Genomic DNA, 16,652 nt, shown 5'->3' with positions numbered 1-16,652 from the left:
AGGAGCTGCTGGGTTGGTCAGTAGAGGGGCAGGGAGGTGGAGTCAGCTGCTGTCCATCTGTGAGCAGCTGGTAGTGGGTTTCCTGCTAGCAGTTGCTAGTGGCTGGGTTCTCGTGGCTCTCTGGCTGGCTGGGGACCATTTGGGTTGGGTAGAAGCCCAAGCCTCCAGCTGTGGATTGAGTTTCCTGAAAATGTTTGCAGGCTGCACTCAGCAGAGCCAACTTCAAGCAAAGGACCCAAGTGTGACACTATTCACGTGCAAACCACCACCCAGAGTAGGGGTTGCCTGAGGGCCCAGAGCCACCCCCTAGGGAACATCCACAGGTCAGAACCCTGGCAGTGGTGGTGGCACAGCGAGGAGGGGTGCTGTCAGGGCACAGAGGATCTGCTCCCTGAGGATGGGAGAACTGAGGCCCAAAGAGCGGCCTCCCAATTGATCTAGGCGAACTCAGGGTCAAGGGCAGCAGGCTGAGATCACCAGGAGCCTCAAAGACTGGCTCTGAAGGTGACCTCTTTTTGGGGAGGCAGGTGGCCTCGGGCACCCCCTGGCAGCTGGCCCAGAGGACTGGAGTGGGGTGCGCCGGGAGGAACAGTTCGGGAAAGGGCGGGTAACCACACCCACAACTGTGCTCCTGCCTTCTCTCCCTCCCCTGTCTGGTCCCTGATTTCCCAGGGTCCCCTCCTCCCGCCACGAGGTCCTGCTGCCCAAGGGCCCACCTGGAGGCCCCAGTGGGGCTTGAAACCCCTACAGTCAGGCAGCAGAGCGTGACTTCTCAGCTGCGTGTCCTGGGCAGAGGCGAGGGAGGCCCCAGCACCTCTCACCGCGACTCCAACCAACATGGGAATCCAGAGCTGCGGGAGACGGCCTGCCTTGGCACAGGGCTGGGCTCAGACCCCAAAGCCCAGGATTGAGAGAGCCACTCTCCACTCTCCAGCCATCCCAGGCCCATTCCCCAGAGCCTGAGGCACCAACCTCGACCTGCTCCCAGCCTCACTCCCACCCCATGCCATCCCACCAGGATACAGCCCAGCCCTCAGCCTGGCTCCAAGAACCAGGCTTGTTGGGCCTGAGGGCCTCCAAAAGGGCTCTGTCGCCAGGCCCGGGGGAAGGCAGAGGCCCCAGTGCAGGTCAGAAAGGGGCAGAGCGGACACGTGGCCCCAGAAGGCCAGTGCTGAGATCCCTCCCCAGCCCTGCCCCCAGTAAACCTCTGATGAGTCCCCTTGAGGCCCTCAGGAGAAGAATGAGGCAAGCAGGGTAGAAATGGTGCAGTCACTCCAGAGCAGTGGCCGTACCCAGCCTCCTGGCCAGCCCTCCGCCCCAGACCGAGGCCCGGGTGGCATCTCCCAGGCCAGATCCAGAGCCAGCCTCCCGCCCTCGCCTGCTGTAGGGGCCGAGGCAGCAGCTGGAGGTGGGGGCTCCACCTCCCCCAGCCTCCATCATTCCCTCTCAGGTGACTCTCCATGTGGGTTGGTTTGCCTCTTGCAGTCCCTGCCGGGGTCCCCTGCTGACCCTAAGCTGGCCTCCTGCGGGCTAGGAACCCAGCCAGCCCTCTGGTTCCTGGTTCTTCCTCCAGATGGGCTGTCTCTTAGCTGAGAGCAGCACCTACACCCAGGCCACTCCCTGGCCACGGCCTCGCTGACCCAGGCCACAGCGGCTGCCACACCCTGGTCAGGGGCAGTCATGACCTTGGACAGGAGCTGGGACCCCTCCCCCAGACCCCGCTGCCCACTGACAAGTGGGACAACTTGGGGCTAGGCCAGGGCTGCCCGAAGGCTACTATGCTTGGGAAGGCCCCAAGACAGGAGCCCTGCCCCTTGGGAGGGGTAGCAAACGGCCCCAGGACAGTGCCGGGGTGTCTGGGATGATTCGTCTCCATGTGAAATGTGGGATAGACACCCTCGACTCAGCAAGGGAACTTCTGAGTTCCCGGCCAGCCCCTGCCCTAGGCCCCCATGGGAACTTCGGATCCAAGTGGGAAGGGGGCTCCCCCAGCACTGCCCCTGCCCTGCTAGAGCTTCCGCTGGGCGGATGCCCCAGCTGCAGCTCCCCAGAGAACAGCCTGGCCTGCTCTGGGCACTGCGTCTGCAGGGGCGTGGTGCTATCTGGTGGTGAGACTGGGAACTGCACCACAGCTCCAGCCTGTCCGTGCACACAAGTCCTGGAGACCCAGAGGCGGGCATGGAGGGATTCCGGGAGCCCTGCCGCTCCTCACCGGCCCCTGGTTTCTCCCTCAACCCAGAAGCCTGGTCCTGGGGCACAGAGACAAGTCCCAGGGGCTCACAGCCCAGCACTGTGTTTCCTGCTCCAACAGGCGGCCTAGTCCCCAGGAGGTGCTGGGTGGGCACAGGGCAGCGACGGGGATGGGCAAGGAGTCCTGGCTCTTGGCCCCAACAAGGACCTGGGAGATGACCTTGGCACTCTGCCACCCTGTCCCCCCAAGCTCCACTTTCTGAGTAGAAGGGGTAGGTGGGCAGGGAGTGCCAAGAAGGTGGACTGGCCAAGCCAGGGTCTCCTCAGGGGCAGGGTGTCTCTGGGCTTGGGCAGGGGTGGGTATGTTCAGTTAAGCCCAGGCAACTCTGGAGCCAGAGGCCTGGCAGCCCCAGCACAGCCACCTCCTGGGGCTTTGGAGCCCTGGTCACACCGGCTAACAGTCATTTACTGGGGCTGCCTTGTCCATGAGAGGATTTTTCCTTGACATTCTTATAACTCTCTGATTCTTAAATAAAAAATGTGAGAAGCCGTGTCCAGAGACTCACCCAGGAGGGAGACAAATGGCCTGCCATCGCCCGCACCCTGGGAGCGGCTTGGCCATGCTGGGGACGGGGCAGACGAAGGGGGTGCCCTTACCTCTCTGAGCCTTGCCTCTGACATGGGGAAGCCCCAGGGACAGGGAGGTCATGGGCCCAGCATCCCCAGCACTCTGCCCTTCCCCCACACCCTGTTCCCAGGACCCAGCCCCCATCTGTTCTCTGTCCCCTCAGGGGTGCCCCACAGGGTGGGAAGGTAGGGGAGGCTGCCCGGCACTCAGGGCATGTGTCCACTCGCCACCCTGGCCCTGGACAGGGCGGGGCGCTCTGCAGGCCACCACATCCCTCACACAGCCCCCCGCAGACCCGTCCTCTTGACTGTGAGTCTAGGGGAACCTGGGAGGCCCAAGACCACTCTTGGAACCCCATGGGCCTGACTGAAGGCCACCATGCACCTCTTCCCCTCCTGAGGCAAAGGAGTGCTCACACCTCAGGCCACAGCCCAGACCCTGGGAGGACATGAAGGGTAGTGCCCACGTCAGGGCCCACGGCTTGGCCAGCCCACCTTCTTGGTCCCAGGTTTTCTGGGACTCCCAACCCTCCAGGTAGGGCAGCTCTGAGGGCTGGAGAGGGAGCAGACCCTGCCAGGCAGCCTGGGAGGGTGTGGGCCAGGAGCCCAGGTTAGGGAGCACGGAGATGGAGTCCTCTGAGGGCTGTAGCTGGCCCAGTGACCCCGAGTTCCATCCACTCAGGGCCTGTTTCTTGGCTTTTGAGATATACTTGGGAGCAGCCAAGCACGGGCGAGGTGGCTCACACCTATAATCCTAGTATTTTGAGAGGCTGAGGTGGGCAGATCTCTTGAGCCAGGAGTTCAAGACCAGTCTGGGCAACATAGCGAGACCCAGTCTCTACAAAAACAAAATAATAAAGAATTAGCGGCCGGGCACGGTGGCTCAAGCCTGTAATCCCAGCACTTTGGGAGGTCGAGACAGGCGGATCACGAGGTCAGGAGATTGAGACCATCCTGGCTAACACGGTGAAACCCCGTCTCTACTAAAAAATACAAAAAACTAACCGGGCGAGGTGGCGGGCGCCTGTAGTCCCAGCTACTCGGGAGGCTGAGGCAGGAGAATGGCGTGAACCCGGGAGGCGGAGCTTCCAGTGAGCTGAGATCCGGCCACTGCACTCCAGCCTGGGTGACAGAGCGAGACTCCGTCTCAAAAAAAAAAAAAAAAGAATTAGCTGGGCATGGTGGTACATACCTATGGTCCCCAATACACAGGAGGCTGAGGTGGGAGGATCCCTTGAGCCCAGTTGGAGGCTTCAGTGAGTTGTGGTCGCACCATGGCACTCCAGCCTGGGCAACAGAGTGAGACCCTATCTTAATAAAAATAGAAAATAAATAAAATGAGCTTGGGGTATGAACATCAAGTCCGCAGTGCGGACAGCAGAAGAGCCACATCTGGCCCCTGCCCTGGGCCGCAGCCCAGCTCCAGCAGGAAGGATTGAGTCTCCATGCTGGGCGTCCGAGCCTCTCCTCCTCTTTGCCCTCCCAGCCCATACCTGGGCAGCAGAGGAGGGGTAAGGGCACAGGGCGACCCCTCTGAACCAGGCTCCCCGAGGCCACCTGGACACCGTGGCAACATGGGCAGGAACCGGGTTCCATGGCAACTGGCGTCCAGGGAGGCGCTGCCTGGCAACGGGGCCATGGCCCCCCCAGCACGCCGTGCTGGCCACACTTTCCACCCTTGAGGCCGGGAGTTCCGGCTTCCAGCCAGTGCCCCCGCCACAGCTGCAGCCGCGCCCTGTCCTGCACGACATCCTGGAGCCTGGACCTGAGGCGAACCCCCATGCCCACCCCAATCCAGGACACCGCTTGGCAGGGCGCTTGGCCTTTGTTAGTATATCTGACCTTGTGAGTGGGGGACCCCCAGGGCTGGGGATCCAGGACCCCGTCTCTCCAAGAGTCCCCCACCTTCTCGGGCTCAGGGCGATTGGCAAGGACCACAGGGAGGGATGAGAGGAGCTGGGGGAGGAGGGGCTCCAGGGCTGACAGAGAGCAGCAGCCTTCCCCGGCACAGGTGGGGAGATTCCCCGGCACAGGTGGGGAGAGGGGCGGGGGCATCAGGGAGCTCAGGGTTTCCAGGCCAAGGAGGATGGTGCCCAGGGGCAAGGGTGATGGGAGGACACTGGGCCACCCAGGGTGTCCCAGGCACCCCCTCGGGGCCACTGGGGAATCTCATCTGAGCCTGGACACCTATGTTGGGACCTAAGGACCCCGCCCTACTGTTCGCCCAGGAATCCAGTGTTGTCTTCCTTATTACAGGGGCCACCTGTCTCCACGAAGGCCTCTCCCTCCTCAGCATCCTGGCCCCTGTGGGGCACCTGGCAGGCTGGGGACACACGGAGCAGGTGCAGCCCCCACCCCACTCAGGGACACAGAAAGCAGGGGGCAAACCCCTGCCCCACTTACTCAGGGACCCGGAGACCAGGAGGCAGCCCCCACTCCACTCACTCAGGGACACAGAGAGCAGGGGGCAGCCCCCGCCCCACTTACTCAGGGACCCGGAGAGCAGGAGGCAGCCCCCGCCCCACTCACTCAGGAACACAGAAAGCAAGGGGCAGCCCCCTCCCCTGCTGCTCAGGACCTCCTCCACCCCACCCCAGGGCCACCTCGCCTCAGGGCTCCTCCAAGAGGCCTTCCTTAGCCCCCATCCCAAGTTGCCCCATGGGGTCTCTCAGCTCAGCACCTCCTGAGACCCATGACATTCCAGCAAAGAATGAAAAGGACACAGGCTAGGGGAGGGTCCTGGAGGCTGCCGCCACCCTCTGGCAGCTAAACAGACAGCCTCTGGCAGCCAGGACCAGGTGTCCAGCCGCCTCTGCTGGGGAGGCCCCACGTGGCACCGAGAACAGGAGAGAGGTCATCTGCAGACAAGATATTTCGAGACGCTTGAGGTGGAGAGTGGAGGCTGACGTAGCAGGACAGCCTGGCAGGAAGAAGGCAAGCAGCAGCCAAGCAGTGGCCTCGTCACTGGTGTGAGGAGACGTGTGCTGCGAACAAGCATGGCAGGACAGCAGTGGGAGCTGGTACTGTCCCCACTCCAGACCGCAGCCCTGCAGCCCGAGATGCTGCCTGGAGGCAGGAGGCCTCCCTCCCAAGACCTGGGTGTCCGGCTTCCTCAAGTTAAAAAGGAGAGAGGAGTGCCCGGCAGCTCTGCCTGCCTCCCCTATAAACAGGGATCGAAAAGAAGGAAAAGCCAGACATTTGAGCACTGAGTCTCATGGGAAGTTCCAAGACTAAACAAAACAGAACCACAAGAGAGAAAACGCAGAAAGAAAAGATTTGCCTTCCCCCAAACCCACTTTATCCCTAAGAGCAGAACAGAATTCTCTGAAACAAGAAGAGGGGAGCTTGGGGAACGATGGAGATGTCTTGGAAATGAAAAACGGGACTGCTCAAATCCAAAACCAATTTTTAATTTTTATTTATTTATTTGTTTTGACACAGAGTCTGGCTCTGTTGCCCAGCCTGGAGTGCAGTGACACAATCTCGGCTCACTGCAACCTCCGCCTCCTGAGTTCAAGCCATTCTCCTGCCTCAGCCTCCTGAGTAGCTGGGATTACAGCCTCCCACCACCACATCCAGCTAATTTTTGTATTTGTAGTAGAGACTGGGTTTTATCATGTTGGCCAGGCTGGTCTGGAACTTCCGACCTCAAGTGATCTGCCTGCCTCGGCCTCCCAAAGTGCTGGGACTATAGGTGTGAGCCACTACGTCCAGTCCCAAAACCAATTTTTTAAAAAGCAGAGAAAGAGTGTGTGTGTTTGGATTCAGGGAAGTCTATCTACAAACAAAGGTGGAAAGAAGGACTCACAGGATCAATTCAAAAGGCCCAACATCTGACTGACAGGAGTTCCAGAATGAGCAGGAAATGAGAAGAAATGTTATCAAAGAAATGCCAGGTCTCAAGGCAGAACGTGTTCACCAAGTGCCCAGCGCTGTGAGGAAGGAAACACCCGCAGTTGGTGTGACCCCCAGAGGTGCAGGGATCAGAGGGGACCCTACAGGCTTCCGGGGAGAAGGCTGGCGGCCCGGCCAGCTCTCACCACCGAGGACCACCACCGGCCTTCCAGTCCTGTGGGAAAACGCCCTTGGCCCCGATTCTGTCCCCAGCCCGATGTCCAGCAGGCGCAAAGTCAGGGTAAGATGCTTGTAGGCCTGTGAGGCCTCTCAGTGTCTCCTCCCACGTCACAGCCCACGCCAAAACTCAGCAGCAAAACAACCATGACAGCCCGGGGCTCGGCGATACATGGCCAGCAATTTGGCTGCGTATGGGCCGGTTCTCTGGGGGTCTCACTGGGCTTGTCCACCCATCTTCAGGCAGCTGGGGACCGGCTGGGCTGACAGAAGCCTCTCCTGCCCCATGACCTCTCATCATGCAGCCCAGCCCAGGCCTCCTGCAGAGAGGACAGTCCCCACAGCCAAGCAAGAGAGGTCCAGGCCCAGCGCACAAGTGTCGTGCCACCCTCTACCCACAGCAGCTTAGGAGCATCCCGTTGGCCAAGTGCATTCAAGACAGGCCCAGAGCCCAGGGGTGGAGACCAGGACCCGCCTCTTGATGTAGGAGGCGAAGTCACCTTGCAGCAGGGCCAGGACACTGAGAGAGCAAGGAACGGGGCTGTTCCTACCACACGAGGACTTCTCTGAGCCAGCTGAGGGTTAACTGAGGGCTGAGGGGTTCAAGAAGGAAGACACAGGCACTGGGACTCCGGGGCAGTGAGGGGCAGCGGGGCTGATGGCATGAGGAGCACCAGGGAGCAGGAGGGAACGGGCCCGGGGCGTGAATCCGGCCCCACTGTTGCATGAGTGTTCTTCAGCCGCCCAAATCCCGTCCCACCGGTAACAGCGTGGCCTTCGGCAGGTGACTAAAGGGCTTCCTGCCTCAGCTTCCCCACCCATAAACAGAAGGTAACAATGGCATGTACTGGATCTGGCAGAAAGTAAGTGTTCAATATATAGCTAGAAAAGAATGTTTTAAAACCTCAGAGATGGCCGGGCGCAGTGGCTCAAGCCTGTAATCCCAGCACTTTGGGAGGCCGAGACGGGCGGATCACGAGGTCAGGAGATCGAGACCATCCTGGCTAACACGGTGAAACCCCGTCTCTACTAAAAATACAAAAACTAGCCGGGCGAGGTGGCGGGTGCCTGTAGTCCCAGCTACTCAGGAGGCTGAGGCAGGAGAATGGCGTAAACCCGGGAGGCGGAGCTTGCAGTGAGCTGAGATCAGGCCACTGCACTCCAGTTCAGAGTCGACACAGCGAGACTCCGCCTCAAAAAAAAAAAAAAAAAAAAAACCTCAGAGATATATCAGGTGAAAAGAAAAGCTGGGCTACAGGATGACCTCTTCAGTGGGAACGAGGAGCAGGCTACGGGATGACCTCTTCAGTGGGAACGAGGGGCAGGGGACGGCAGCCCACCTCCAGGAGCTTAAAGAGGAGGCTCCTGTCTGCAGGGACAGGAGACAGAGGTGGGAAAGTCTTGGACACCATTTTTATTGTTTAATATTTTTTGAATCCACAGTGTGTGTGTGTGTGTGTGTGTGTGTGTGTGTGTGTGTGTATTATCTCTTTTACATCTTAAGAAAAATAACCAGACTAGGTGCAGTGGCTCACGTCTGTAATTCCAACATTTTCAGACGCTGAAGCAAGAGGATTGCTTGAGGCCAGGAGTTTGAGACCAGCCTGGGCAACACAGTGAGACCCCCATCTCTACAAAAAAATTTAAAAATTAGCTGGGCATGGTTACACACACCTGTAGTCCTAGCTACTTGGGAGGCTGAGGTGGGAGGGTTGCCTGAGCCCAGGAGTTGGAGGCTGCAATGAGACATCATTGTGCCACTGCACTCCAGCCTGGGTGACAGAACAAGATTCCCTTCTCATAAAAAGAAAGAAAGAAAACTCACATGGTGGGTCGGTGGGTCAGAGGCAGTGAGGTCATCAGGCGGGGCAACTTCAGAACCAGGTGGGAGGGGCCTATTGTGACCTCCCTGGCTGCACCCAGGCCTTTGTGACTGTTGTTGCCTGGGGCAGCCTGGGAGCCAATGGGTCACCCAGAGCCCTCAGTAAGAGGGTGACAGGTTGGGACAGGCCAGAGCCTGGACCTGGGGTCAGGAAGGGGTTGCAGGGAGGGATGGAGGGGCTGAAAACCTTGGGCCCCTGTGGCCACCCCCACCCCCAGTGTCCCCCAGCGCCAGCCTCCAGCAGCCATGGAGAATGCCTGGACCAGCCCTGCCAGGGATTTGCAGGGTGGCCCTGCCTGGGCCCCATCTCCTCTGCTCACTCAGTGCAGTCCCAGAGACCTTTCCCAGTCCCAGGGGCAGGGGGCAGGAGGCCCAGAGTGGAGGCCGAGGCTCCTGGGCTCTTTCTGTCCAGCCAGGAGCAAAGAGCGAGAGACCCTGAGGGGCCAAGACAAGGAGATGTGGAGCCAGGGCTTGGGTGGGGCTGGCCCCTGCACCCAGGGTCGAACCAGGGGGCTCCCAGGCAGGGAGGATCCACTGGTTCAGAGCCCAGACCCTGCCCATGCCCAGCCCTGTCACCAGAGGGAGGGGCCCTGGCCTCTGCAGAGCCGCTGGGCTCTGCAGAACAGTCCTTCCTGCAGCTGGAGCAGGAGAACCACAGCCTGGTGAGCACCCCACCCACCGCCTGGCACCCCTGCCCCAGCCCCAGCCCCAGGAGCGGCCATGACAGGCAGTCCCCTCTCTCTGCCCCCCACCCCCAGAAAAGGCAGAACCAGGACCTTCGAGAGCAGCTGGGGGCCCTCCTAGGGCCGGGGCAGCAGTTCTTGCCCCTGTGTCCTGAACACTCAAGCTGCACTGCTCTGACCTGGGTAAGTACAGGGCCCAGGGACCCCATGCAGCCAACGCCCCACTAGCCCACAGCCTTGGGGCTGATCTGGGGGCTCTCCCACAGCCCCCTGACCCAGCTAGCATGCAGCCCTTGGGGAACAGGGCACCTCTGCAGCTGCTGCGACGGGAGCTGTACCAGGGACAAGAGGCTTTCATGCAGCAGTCCCAGGTGGGCCTGGGGGAGGGGCTGTGGGGGGAGGAAACTTCGTGCAGCAGGCTGGTGGGCCTGGGGGCGTTCAGTGGGGAAGAACCTTCGTGCAGCAGGCAGGTGGGCCTGCGGGAGGGGCTGTGGGGGAGGAACCTTCGTGCAGCAGGCCGGTGGGCCCGGCAGGGAGGTACCAGCCACCCTGCTGATGCTGCCCAAGCCCACCCCTGGCCCCACCCTCAGAACGAGCTGCAGCAGATCCGCCTGTGCTTTGAGAGGAAGAAGATGGTCATCACAGAGGTGCCCGCCTGGTTGAGGGGGAGGGGTGCTGGGGGCCCACCCAGTGGGTCTTGCTCCTCAGGCGTGACCCCACCTCCCCCCAGGTGTGGGACAGCGTGGCTGAGATGCACATGGCCCTGAACAACCAGGCCACGGGCCTCCTGGTAGGTCCCCACAGGACAGCACCTGGAAGGACAGGGCCGGACAGGCGAGAGGCCGGGGAGGGTGGGGCCAGGGGCCTGCTGTGCTTACCTCCTCTGGCCCCCAACACCTCAAGAAGGACATCCGGGGCGTGCTGGACCAGATGGAGGATATCCAGCTGGAGATACTCAGGTGACGTGGGGGCAGGGGCCAGGCCGGCTGAGCAAGGTCTCGGAAGGGGTCCTGGTCAGGACAGGGCAGACCCATCCTTGACTCCCCACCTCCATAGCACTGAGCCAGGGGGTGGGTGCCAGGCTGGGGGTGGAGGGCATGGGGTCCTGACAGTGAGGCCCCTGCAGGGAGCGGGCCCAGTGCCGCACTCGAGCCAGGAAGGAGCAGCAGATGGTGAGCATGGCTGTGAGCCCCCCACGCCCCACTCTGGGTCTGGACACCAGCCTCCCCACCCAGGGCCCTACTTGGGCGAGGGGGAGAAATGGGCTCCAGGAGGGTGGCCCAGGGTGGGGGCATCTGAAAAGAGGCTGCAGGAGCCTGTCCAGAAGGAAGGGGCCGGGGTTGCGGTGGGGGGACCCCTGTCTGAGGAGGGTTTCCCAAAGCCAGGGATCCCTGCCCTCAGCCTGGACCCTCGGGGTGGGCTCTGATCCAGCCCCTCCCCGACAGAAAGGGAGGCCAAAGCTGGGAAGCTCCAAGAGCCTGGCAGGCCAGCTCTGGTAGGTGACTGCGCGGCAGAGACCAGCCCCCAGGCCCCCCCGCACGCCCCTGCCCCTGACCACCGCCGCCCGCAGGCTGCTGACCCTGAGGCTGCTGCTGGGCACCTTGCTGGTCTGGACCGCTGCCTACGTGTATGTGGTGAACCCCACACCCTTCGAGGGGCTGGTGCCGCCCCTGCTGAGCCGTGCCACCGTCTGGAAGCTCCGGGCCCTGCTGGACCCCTTCCTGCGCCTCGAGGTGGACGGCTTCCTGCCCTTCTAGGCCGGAAGCCCAACGGCCCCAGGGAGGAGGCCAGGCGACCAGCACTGCCCCGGATGCCCAGTGGCTGCACTGGCCCCCTGCACATAGCACCACTGTGCACCGTCCCTGCCAGGAGCTGCAGAGAAGGGTGGAGGCGGGGTCTGTCCTGAGGGCTGGGCCTGTGGCTGGACATAGAGTCATGACATATGTGGCCGGTGAGCATGTCTCTGTGGAAATTGAGGGAGGGACACCAGGCGACCCAGCAGCAAGGGTCCGTCAGGGTGGAGACCCCAGCCTCAGGGCTGGCTTCCCACCCCACATCCCACCTGCCCTCCAGAAGGCAACCCCACTGCACAGGGCTCTGACCCCTAAGGCATCTTAGGAAGGTCTCCACTGAAAGGCAACAGCAGTGAGGACCGGGGGATCCTCAGGTCTTGCCCCCTGGGCCAGGCCTTCCCGGGGACCTCAGGTGTCAGGTTTTCAGTGCTGAACCTGATGATGATCCACTGACCTCATGCCCCTCATGCAACTCCCCTCCCTTCCTGGCCACCACCCTCCCTGCCCAGGTCCTGTGACCTCCCCAACCCAGGGCCCTGTCCGGTACAGGGGGCCACATTGGTAGACAGAGCTGTGGAGATCAACACCAAAAATTTTATTTGGGGAATTAATTAGCAGGGGTGCCCTTAAGAACAACAGAGAAGAGTTTTGCGGCTTTCTCATCCCCAAATGGGAGAAACAGAGCCGCAGCCCAGGGTGCACCCAGGGACGGGGACCCTGTGCCGGAGAAGGGCTGGCCGGAGTGCCACGCTGCTGTAGGCCGTACCACTGCTGGAGGACACAGGGCTTAGGCCTCGGGCCCTCTGAGCTCCCAGCAGCATCGTCTCTGGGTGCAGGCAGCCCCAGTGGGGCCCAGGCGGAGCTGGCCATGACTACAGGACCTTGGTGGCAGGCAGGGGCCAGTGGCTCACCAGGCTGGCAGCTCCACAAAGTTAAGGCATCTGTTCATGTGTCAGGGGAAGGGCAGGAGGAGTGCAGAGACCTTCGGGGGCAACCTGAGACCCCCCCAACCCAGCCCAACCCACGGAGGCCTGGGCTCCCCGAGGAGGAAGTGGCTTAGTCTAAAGTGCTTGGTTGGACAGGGAGGCTCAGCAAAGTTTGTGCTGGTCCCCGCAGTTCTGGTGCTGCCCCCTGTGGGGTGCTGGACACCCTGCAGCAGGTGAGGGACTTCCTGAGGTCATGTGGACACAGGGTCTCGGGCCCTGGCAGGCTGGGAGTCTGTCAAGCTGTGGCTGGTGGAGAAGAAAGCCCAGCTTACCTCCAGCCCTGCCCTAGGATCCATGGCAGTCTGACCTTCCTGGGTCCCCAGCTGGGCTGTCCCAGGCCCCAGAGCTGCCTACTTGTCATCCTGCTAGGGCCTGGAGAGGCTGGGGAAAAGACTAGGTAGCCAAGTGCATGCGGCACATGGCCCCACGTCGGGGCGCCCCAGGTGGTCGGGCTCCAGGGGGCCCGCAGTGGTGGGCGGTCCTCCGGGTGGCCAAGGTGGCACAGGTGCAGCCCAGGAGGCACCCAAGGCTGGCCACGCCGCCCCCATCCACGGGTGCAGGTGCCAATCCGCCCCCTGTGGGCCGCGGCGTCCATGAGAGAGAAGCAGAAAGGTGGAGGTCAGCTTCCGGGCCCTATAGCCCGCACGCCTCCCGCGCTGGACAGCCCCAGCCCAGGCTGTCTCAGCCCCGAACAGCTGCGCATCCCTCACACCCCCTCAGCCCTGCCCCTGGGATTTGGCAGGCAGGAGAGTTCCAGCAGGTTCAGCAGCCCCCACAGGGCCCTGAGCCAGCAGGTGGCCCCTATGTACCCACACTTAATTTCGCCAAGCTCTTGGGTTCCTGGGATTCCCCTGTGGGTAGCAGCAGACCCAAATCTTTCCCCTAAACACCCTGTCACTGCCAGAACTGACACAAACCCAAGACGAGAGACCCTCACACTTCCCAGTCACAGACCATTGGCCGCCCCCTCCTCGCAGGCCTCTGAGTTGGCCCAAGTCGGCAGAAATGCCCCGGAGGAACCCACCTACCCCTGCACACCAGACAGCAGCCACCCCCTCTTCTGGGGCCTGGCCCCTGCCTTCCCCTAACCTGGGTGTCCTGCAGCAACAGCCCTGGCCTTGCCCAAGGAAAGAATCAAAATAAGTTTTTCTTTTTTAATAAAATTATAGCTATATAGATGTAGATATAAAAACATAAAACAGACACAACACAAGCGGACGCTGTCGTGTGCTTACTCTCAGGTCCCTGACGCCAAGGGAAGCACGGACCCCTCCCCAGTGTGCTTTCCCGCGGCGCAAGCACCGCAGCCAGGCCAGGGCTGGGGACGTGGCATGCCTTGGGGCGGGGATTCTCCAGTTTGGCAGGGAGGGCCTGAGGGCTGGGGAGGGGGCTCTGGGTGTCACAGGCCCCATGGCAGCAGCATCCCCGTGCCTGCTCCCGCCTGCCCCCCGTCGCCTCCCACAAGAGCATGAAGCAAAGGTTAAGGCTTTGATGAAAGGGACGGCGGCGGCCGGAGCACTGACACATCGGACACGGTGCGGCAGCACAGCACACAGACACGGGACACGAGCCCGCCCGCCGGGCAACACAGGACACAGGGAGCCGGGCCCCCCGCCACAGCTGGCTGGCCGGCCGTCTGTCCACCTATCCGCCACCACCCAGAGCAGGCCAGGGCAGAAGCATCGGCCTTGCCAAGCTACAAGCTTCCAGCGGGGTCCGTGAAAGGCAACGCGTTAGTCAGGAGTAGCCTGGCGGGGGACACTCAGTCCGGGAGCCCACAGGCTGTGGTGGAAGGAAGGCGGGGGCTCTGGATGTCTCTGTCCATCTCTGGGACCCGTCCGTAAGGGGGCTGTTGGGGGCTGGCCCGGTGATGATCTGGGGTGCATGGGTGATGGGAGTGGGCCAAGCCTGGCTGAGAGAGGGTGCCTCAAAGAGGCTGACTGGCTGACTGGGGCCCCTCACTGCCCCAGCCATGGGACGGGCACAGACACAGAACAGCCCAGTGGCCCTTGGCCCAGTGAGCCGACTTCCCCATGGGCAGATGAGTGGACGGGCAGGCAGAGCGCTTGGGGCAAGCTGTGGAGGCGTGGCACTCTCTCCCGCTGATGGGTCCACACCAGGTTGGGGTGCCCTCCTGTCCCTGGGGCAGAGAAGTCGGTGGGGGGAGCACGCTGCGGGGTCCTGGTCCCCGTGGCACCACAGCAGATGGGTGGCAGTCAGTCCTCACACCGAGATCTCGTACGTGGTCCCACCCACGCCGGATACCTTCTTAACCAGCGTGTGCCTCGTAGGGCTGGCAGAGGGCCCTGGGGGGCCAGTGGCAGGTCCCAGCCGGGCCAGGCCCGGGGACTGCCCATTAAGCTTACCTGGGGGAGTCTTCAGCTGAGGGTGATCCCTGCATCAAAACAAGCACATACACGCATGCACACGGTGAACACAGGAACACATGGGGACAGAGGACAGAGGAGGCAGCAGGACAGAGACGACGCGGACGTGGACTAGTGTAGCCGGGTCGTGGGGCCCCAGGCAGTCCCTGCCCTCTGGGTTCAGAGGGTTCACCTGGAAAGCAGGCGGGAGATGCAGAGCCTGCCTGGGGAGTGGCTGTGCCGTCACAGGACAGACAGATGTCACCACAACTGCCACCACCCTCCTGGGTCCCTGGGTCCCTCCTAGGCAGCACTGGCCACAGAGAGCATGGGGCAGCCAGGTGGGCACTGACCGGAGCCCCTGTCCTGCCCTGCGAGCCTGGTCACTCTGCCTGGCCTCATTCCTGCTCTCTCTCAGGAAAACGAGGGGCTGCCCTCCTGCCCACCAGCGCTGACCAACAGCAGCTCTACCCTTGCTACTTAAACCTCTCGAGGCGAGAGCCCTTTGTCCCAGGGCTGCGATCCCTGCCTGGCTACAATGCTGCCCACTTCTAGGTCTCGGGCTCCCCATTCATCACCCCCAATGACAGCCTCCTCCCCAACTCCACAAAAGCTGTAGGGGAGGTCTGTCTGCTCAGGGCTGGATGGACTGCTGTGCCCTCAGCCCGTTTGTGGCCAAGTGGCCTGGGCTGGGCTGGGCTGGGTTCTCCCCCTGGGGCCGCATCTGCAGACGGGAAACAGCTGAGCCTGTGCTTGAGGTTTCCAGGCCTGGACCAGGCGACAGACACCATGAGGACACCATGCGCCGCAGCCTGGGTCCTGGCCCCAGCAGGTGTGCAGTTCTCCTACCTGGGCCTGGGCCTGCGAGCCAGCTGACCCCGCTTTCTCAGTTACCAACCTGCTGGTTGCCTGGAGCCAGCCTGCTTTCTCCAGTCCTCAGTTTCCCCACCTACGAGCAGGGAAACCCCTGCTTCCTGGAACTATGTCCCACAGGGAGGGCCAGGGACCAGCCACCCAGTGGCACATTGTGCTGCTAGGTAATGTCCTCAGCCCCAGCCTCCAAGAGATGCAGCAAAGCAGACCCAGGGAGAGCCCCAGGTGGACAGGGCCACTGTGACCCAGGAAGCCAGAGCCACGGCCTAAAGGAGGCCCAGGCTGCCGCATCACACCGGCTCCAAGGAGAGAGCCCCATGGCCTCCCACATGCCGGGGGTCTGTGCCAGCTCCGGGGGAACGAGTTGTCGGGATGAGGACACAAATTCTCATACCCTGTCCCCAGGGCGTGCCCAGGACATCCTCAGAGCTGGGCCACACGGGCTAGCCAGGGCCTTCAAGGCAGGGCGAGGCGCATCCTCCCTGTCCCGACCCCAGAGAAAACCTCAGGCCCCTGGGATGACCTACGAGTGCCCAGCCAAGAGGGGCCCTGCAGACGGCTGGACAGCTGCCCTGTGCCAGGAAGCCCACCCGCACCTCCCGGCACCCACCTCTGCACGGCCAGCGAGGGCGGTGGCTCTGGGAGGTCCGTGTGGATGAAGGCGACAGCTTTGGGGCCTGCATAGGACGGTGAGTGGGGAGTGCCAGGCGGGGAGGGCAGGCCCTGGCGTGCAGGCGACCTATGTGAGCCACTGCTGGGCCGGGGCCCCGGGGCGTTGCTGCTGGCCTGATCAGCCTGCAGGGAGGAGGACGACGTCCGCGGTGCACGGCTCACGGAGCTGGACAGCGAGGACAGTGATGTCTGCAGGGCAGGGTTGCGGGCGCCGCCAAAGCCGGGCCCGGCCACAAGGTCGTCTCTGGAGCCATAGCGCAGCGTGGAACCTCGGGGGCCCTCGGACAGCACACTGGCCTGCTGCAGACTGTAGGAGCTGGGCGCGTCATAGACGCCTGAGTCGCCGAACAGTGAGTCGGCCTGGGAGCGCAGCAGGCGCTCACGCTCCTCCCTGTCCTTGCGCTCCTGGATGGATGCCATGATGGTCCTGGACAGGTTGTCGTAGCGCACAGGCGAGGGCTCCCGGGGCCTGGGGCCCAGCACGGGGCTGAAGCTGCGGGGCAGGGGCC

The 16,652-nt window shown here is 62.5% G+C and overlaps 2 protein-coding genes across 2 annotated transcripts in view; one reads left to right on the top strand and one right to left on the bottom strand.

Annotated features, from left to right (window-relative positions):
• The first annotated feature begins 10,085 nt into the window (after positions 1-10,085).
• Positions 10,086-11,407, top strand: LOC105524057. Its single transcript, XM_011959167.1, has 6 exons — positions 10,086-10,100; positions 10,184-10,242; positions 10,347-10,412; positions 10,580-10,637; positions 10,899-10,948; positions 11,024-11,407. Exons 1-6 carry the CDS (start codon positions 10,086-10,088, stop codon positions 11,208-11,210), a joined length of 435 nt encoding a protein of 144 aa, XP_011814557.1. The 3' UTR covers positions 11,211-11,407.
• Positions 11,408-13,830: 2,423 nt separating this feature from the next.
• Positions 13,831-16,652, bottom strand: part of ZDHHC8 (zinc finger, DHHC-type containing 8) — a 6,884-nt gene continuing 4,062 nt past the window's right edge. Inside the window, exons 10-11 of the mRNA XM_011959166.1 lie at positions 16,082-16,630; positions 13,831-14,627 (exon numbers count right to left, since the gene is read on the bottom strand). Coding sequence (XP_011814556.1) covers positions 14,456-14,627; positions 16,082-16,630 — 721 coding nt within the window. The 3' untranslated portion in view covers positions 13,831-14,455. The remainder of the gene's footprint in view (positions 14,628-16,081; positions 16,631-16,652) is intronic.

This window comes from Colobus angolensis, unplaced genomic scaffold (genome assembly GCF_000951035.1).
Source record: "Colobus angolensis palliatus isolate OR3802 unplaced genomic scaffold, Cang.pa_1.0 Scaffold484, whole genome shotgun sequence".
Taxonomy (NCBI): Eukaryota; Metazoa; Chordata; class Mammalia; order Primates; family Cercopithecidae; genus Colobus; species Colobus angolensis.
Note: the sequence above shows the minus strand (reverse complement) of the source record. Positions and strands in the feature narration are given on the sequence as shown.

Coding starts and splice junctions, on each gene's coding strand:
- LOC105524057 (XM_011959167.1), top strand. Junction 10,243..10,346: donor AACCAGGCCACGGGCCTCCT/GGTAGGTCCCCA, acceptor CTCTGGCCCCCA/ACACCTCAAGAAGGACATCC. Junction 10,949..11,023: donor AGCCTGGCAGGCCAGCTCTG/GTAGGTGACTGC, acceptor CGCCGCCCGCAG/GCTGCTGACCCTGAGGCTGC.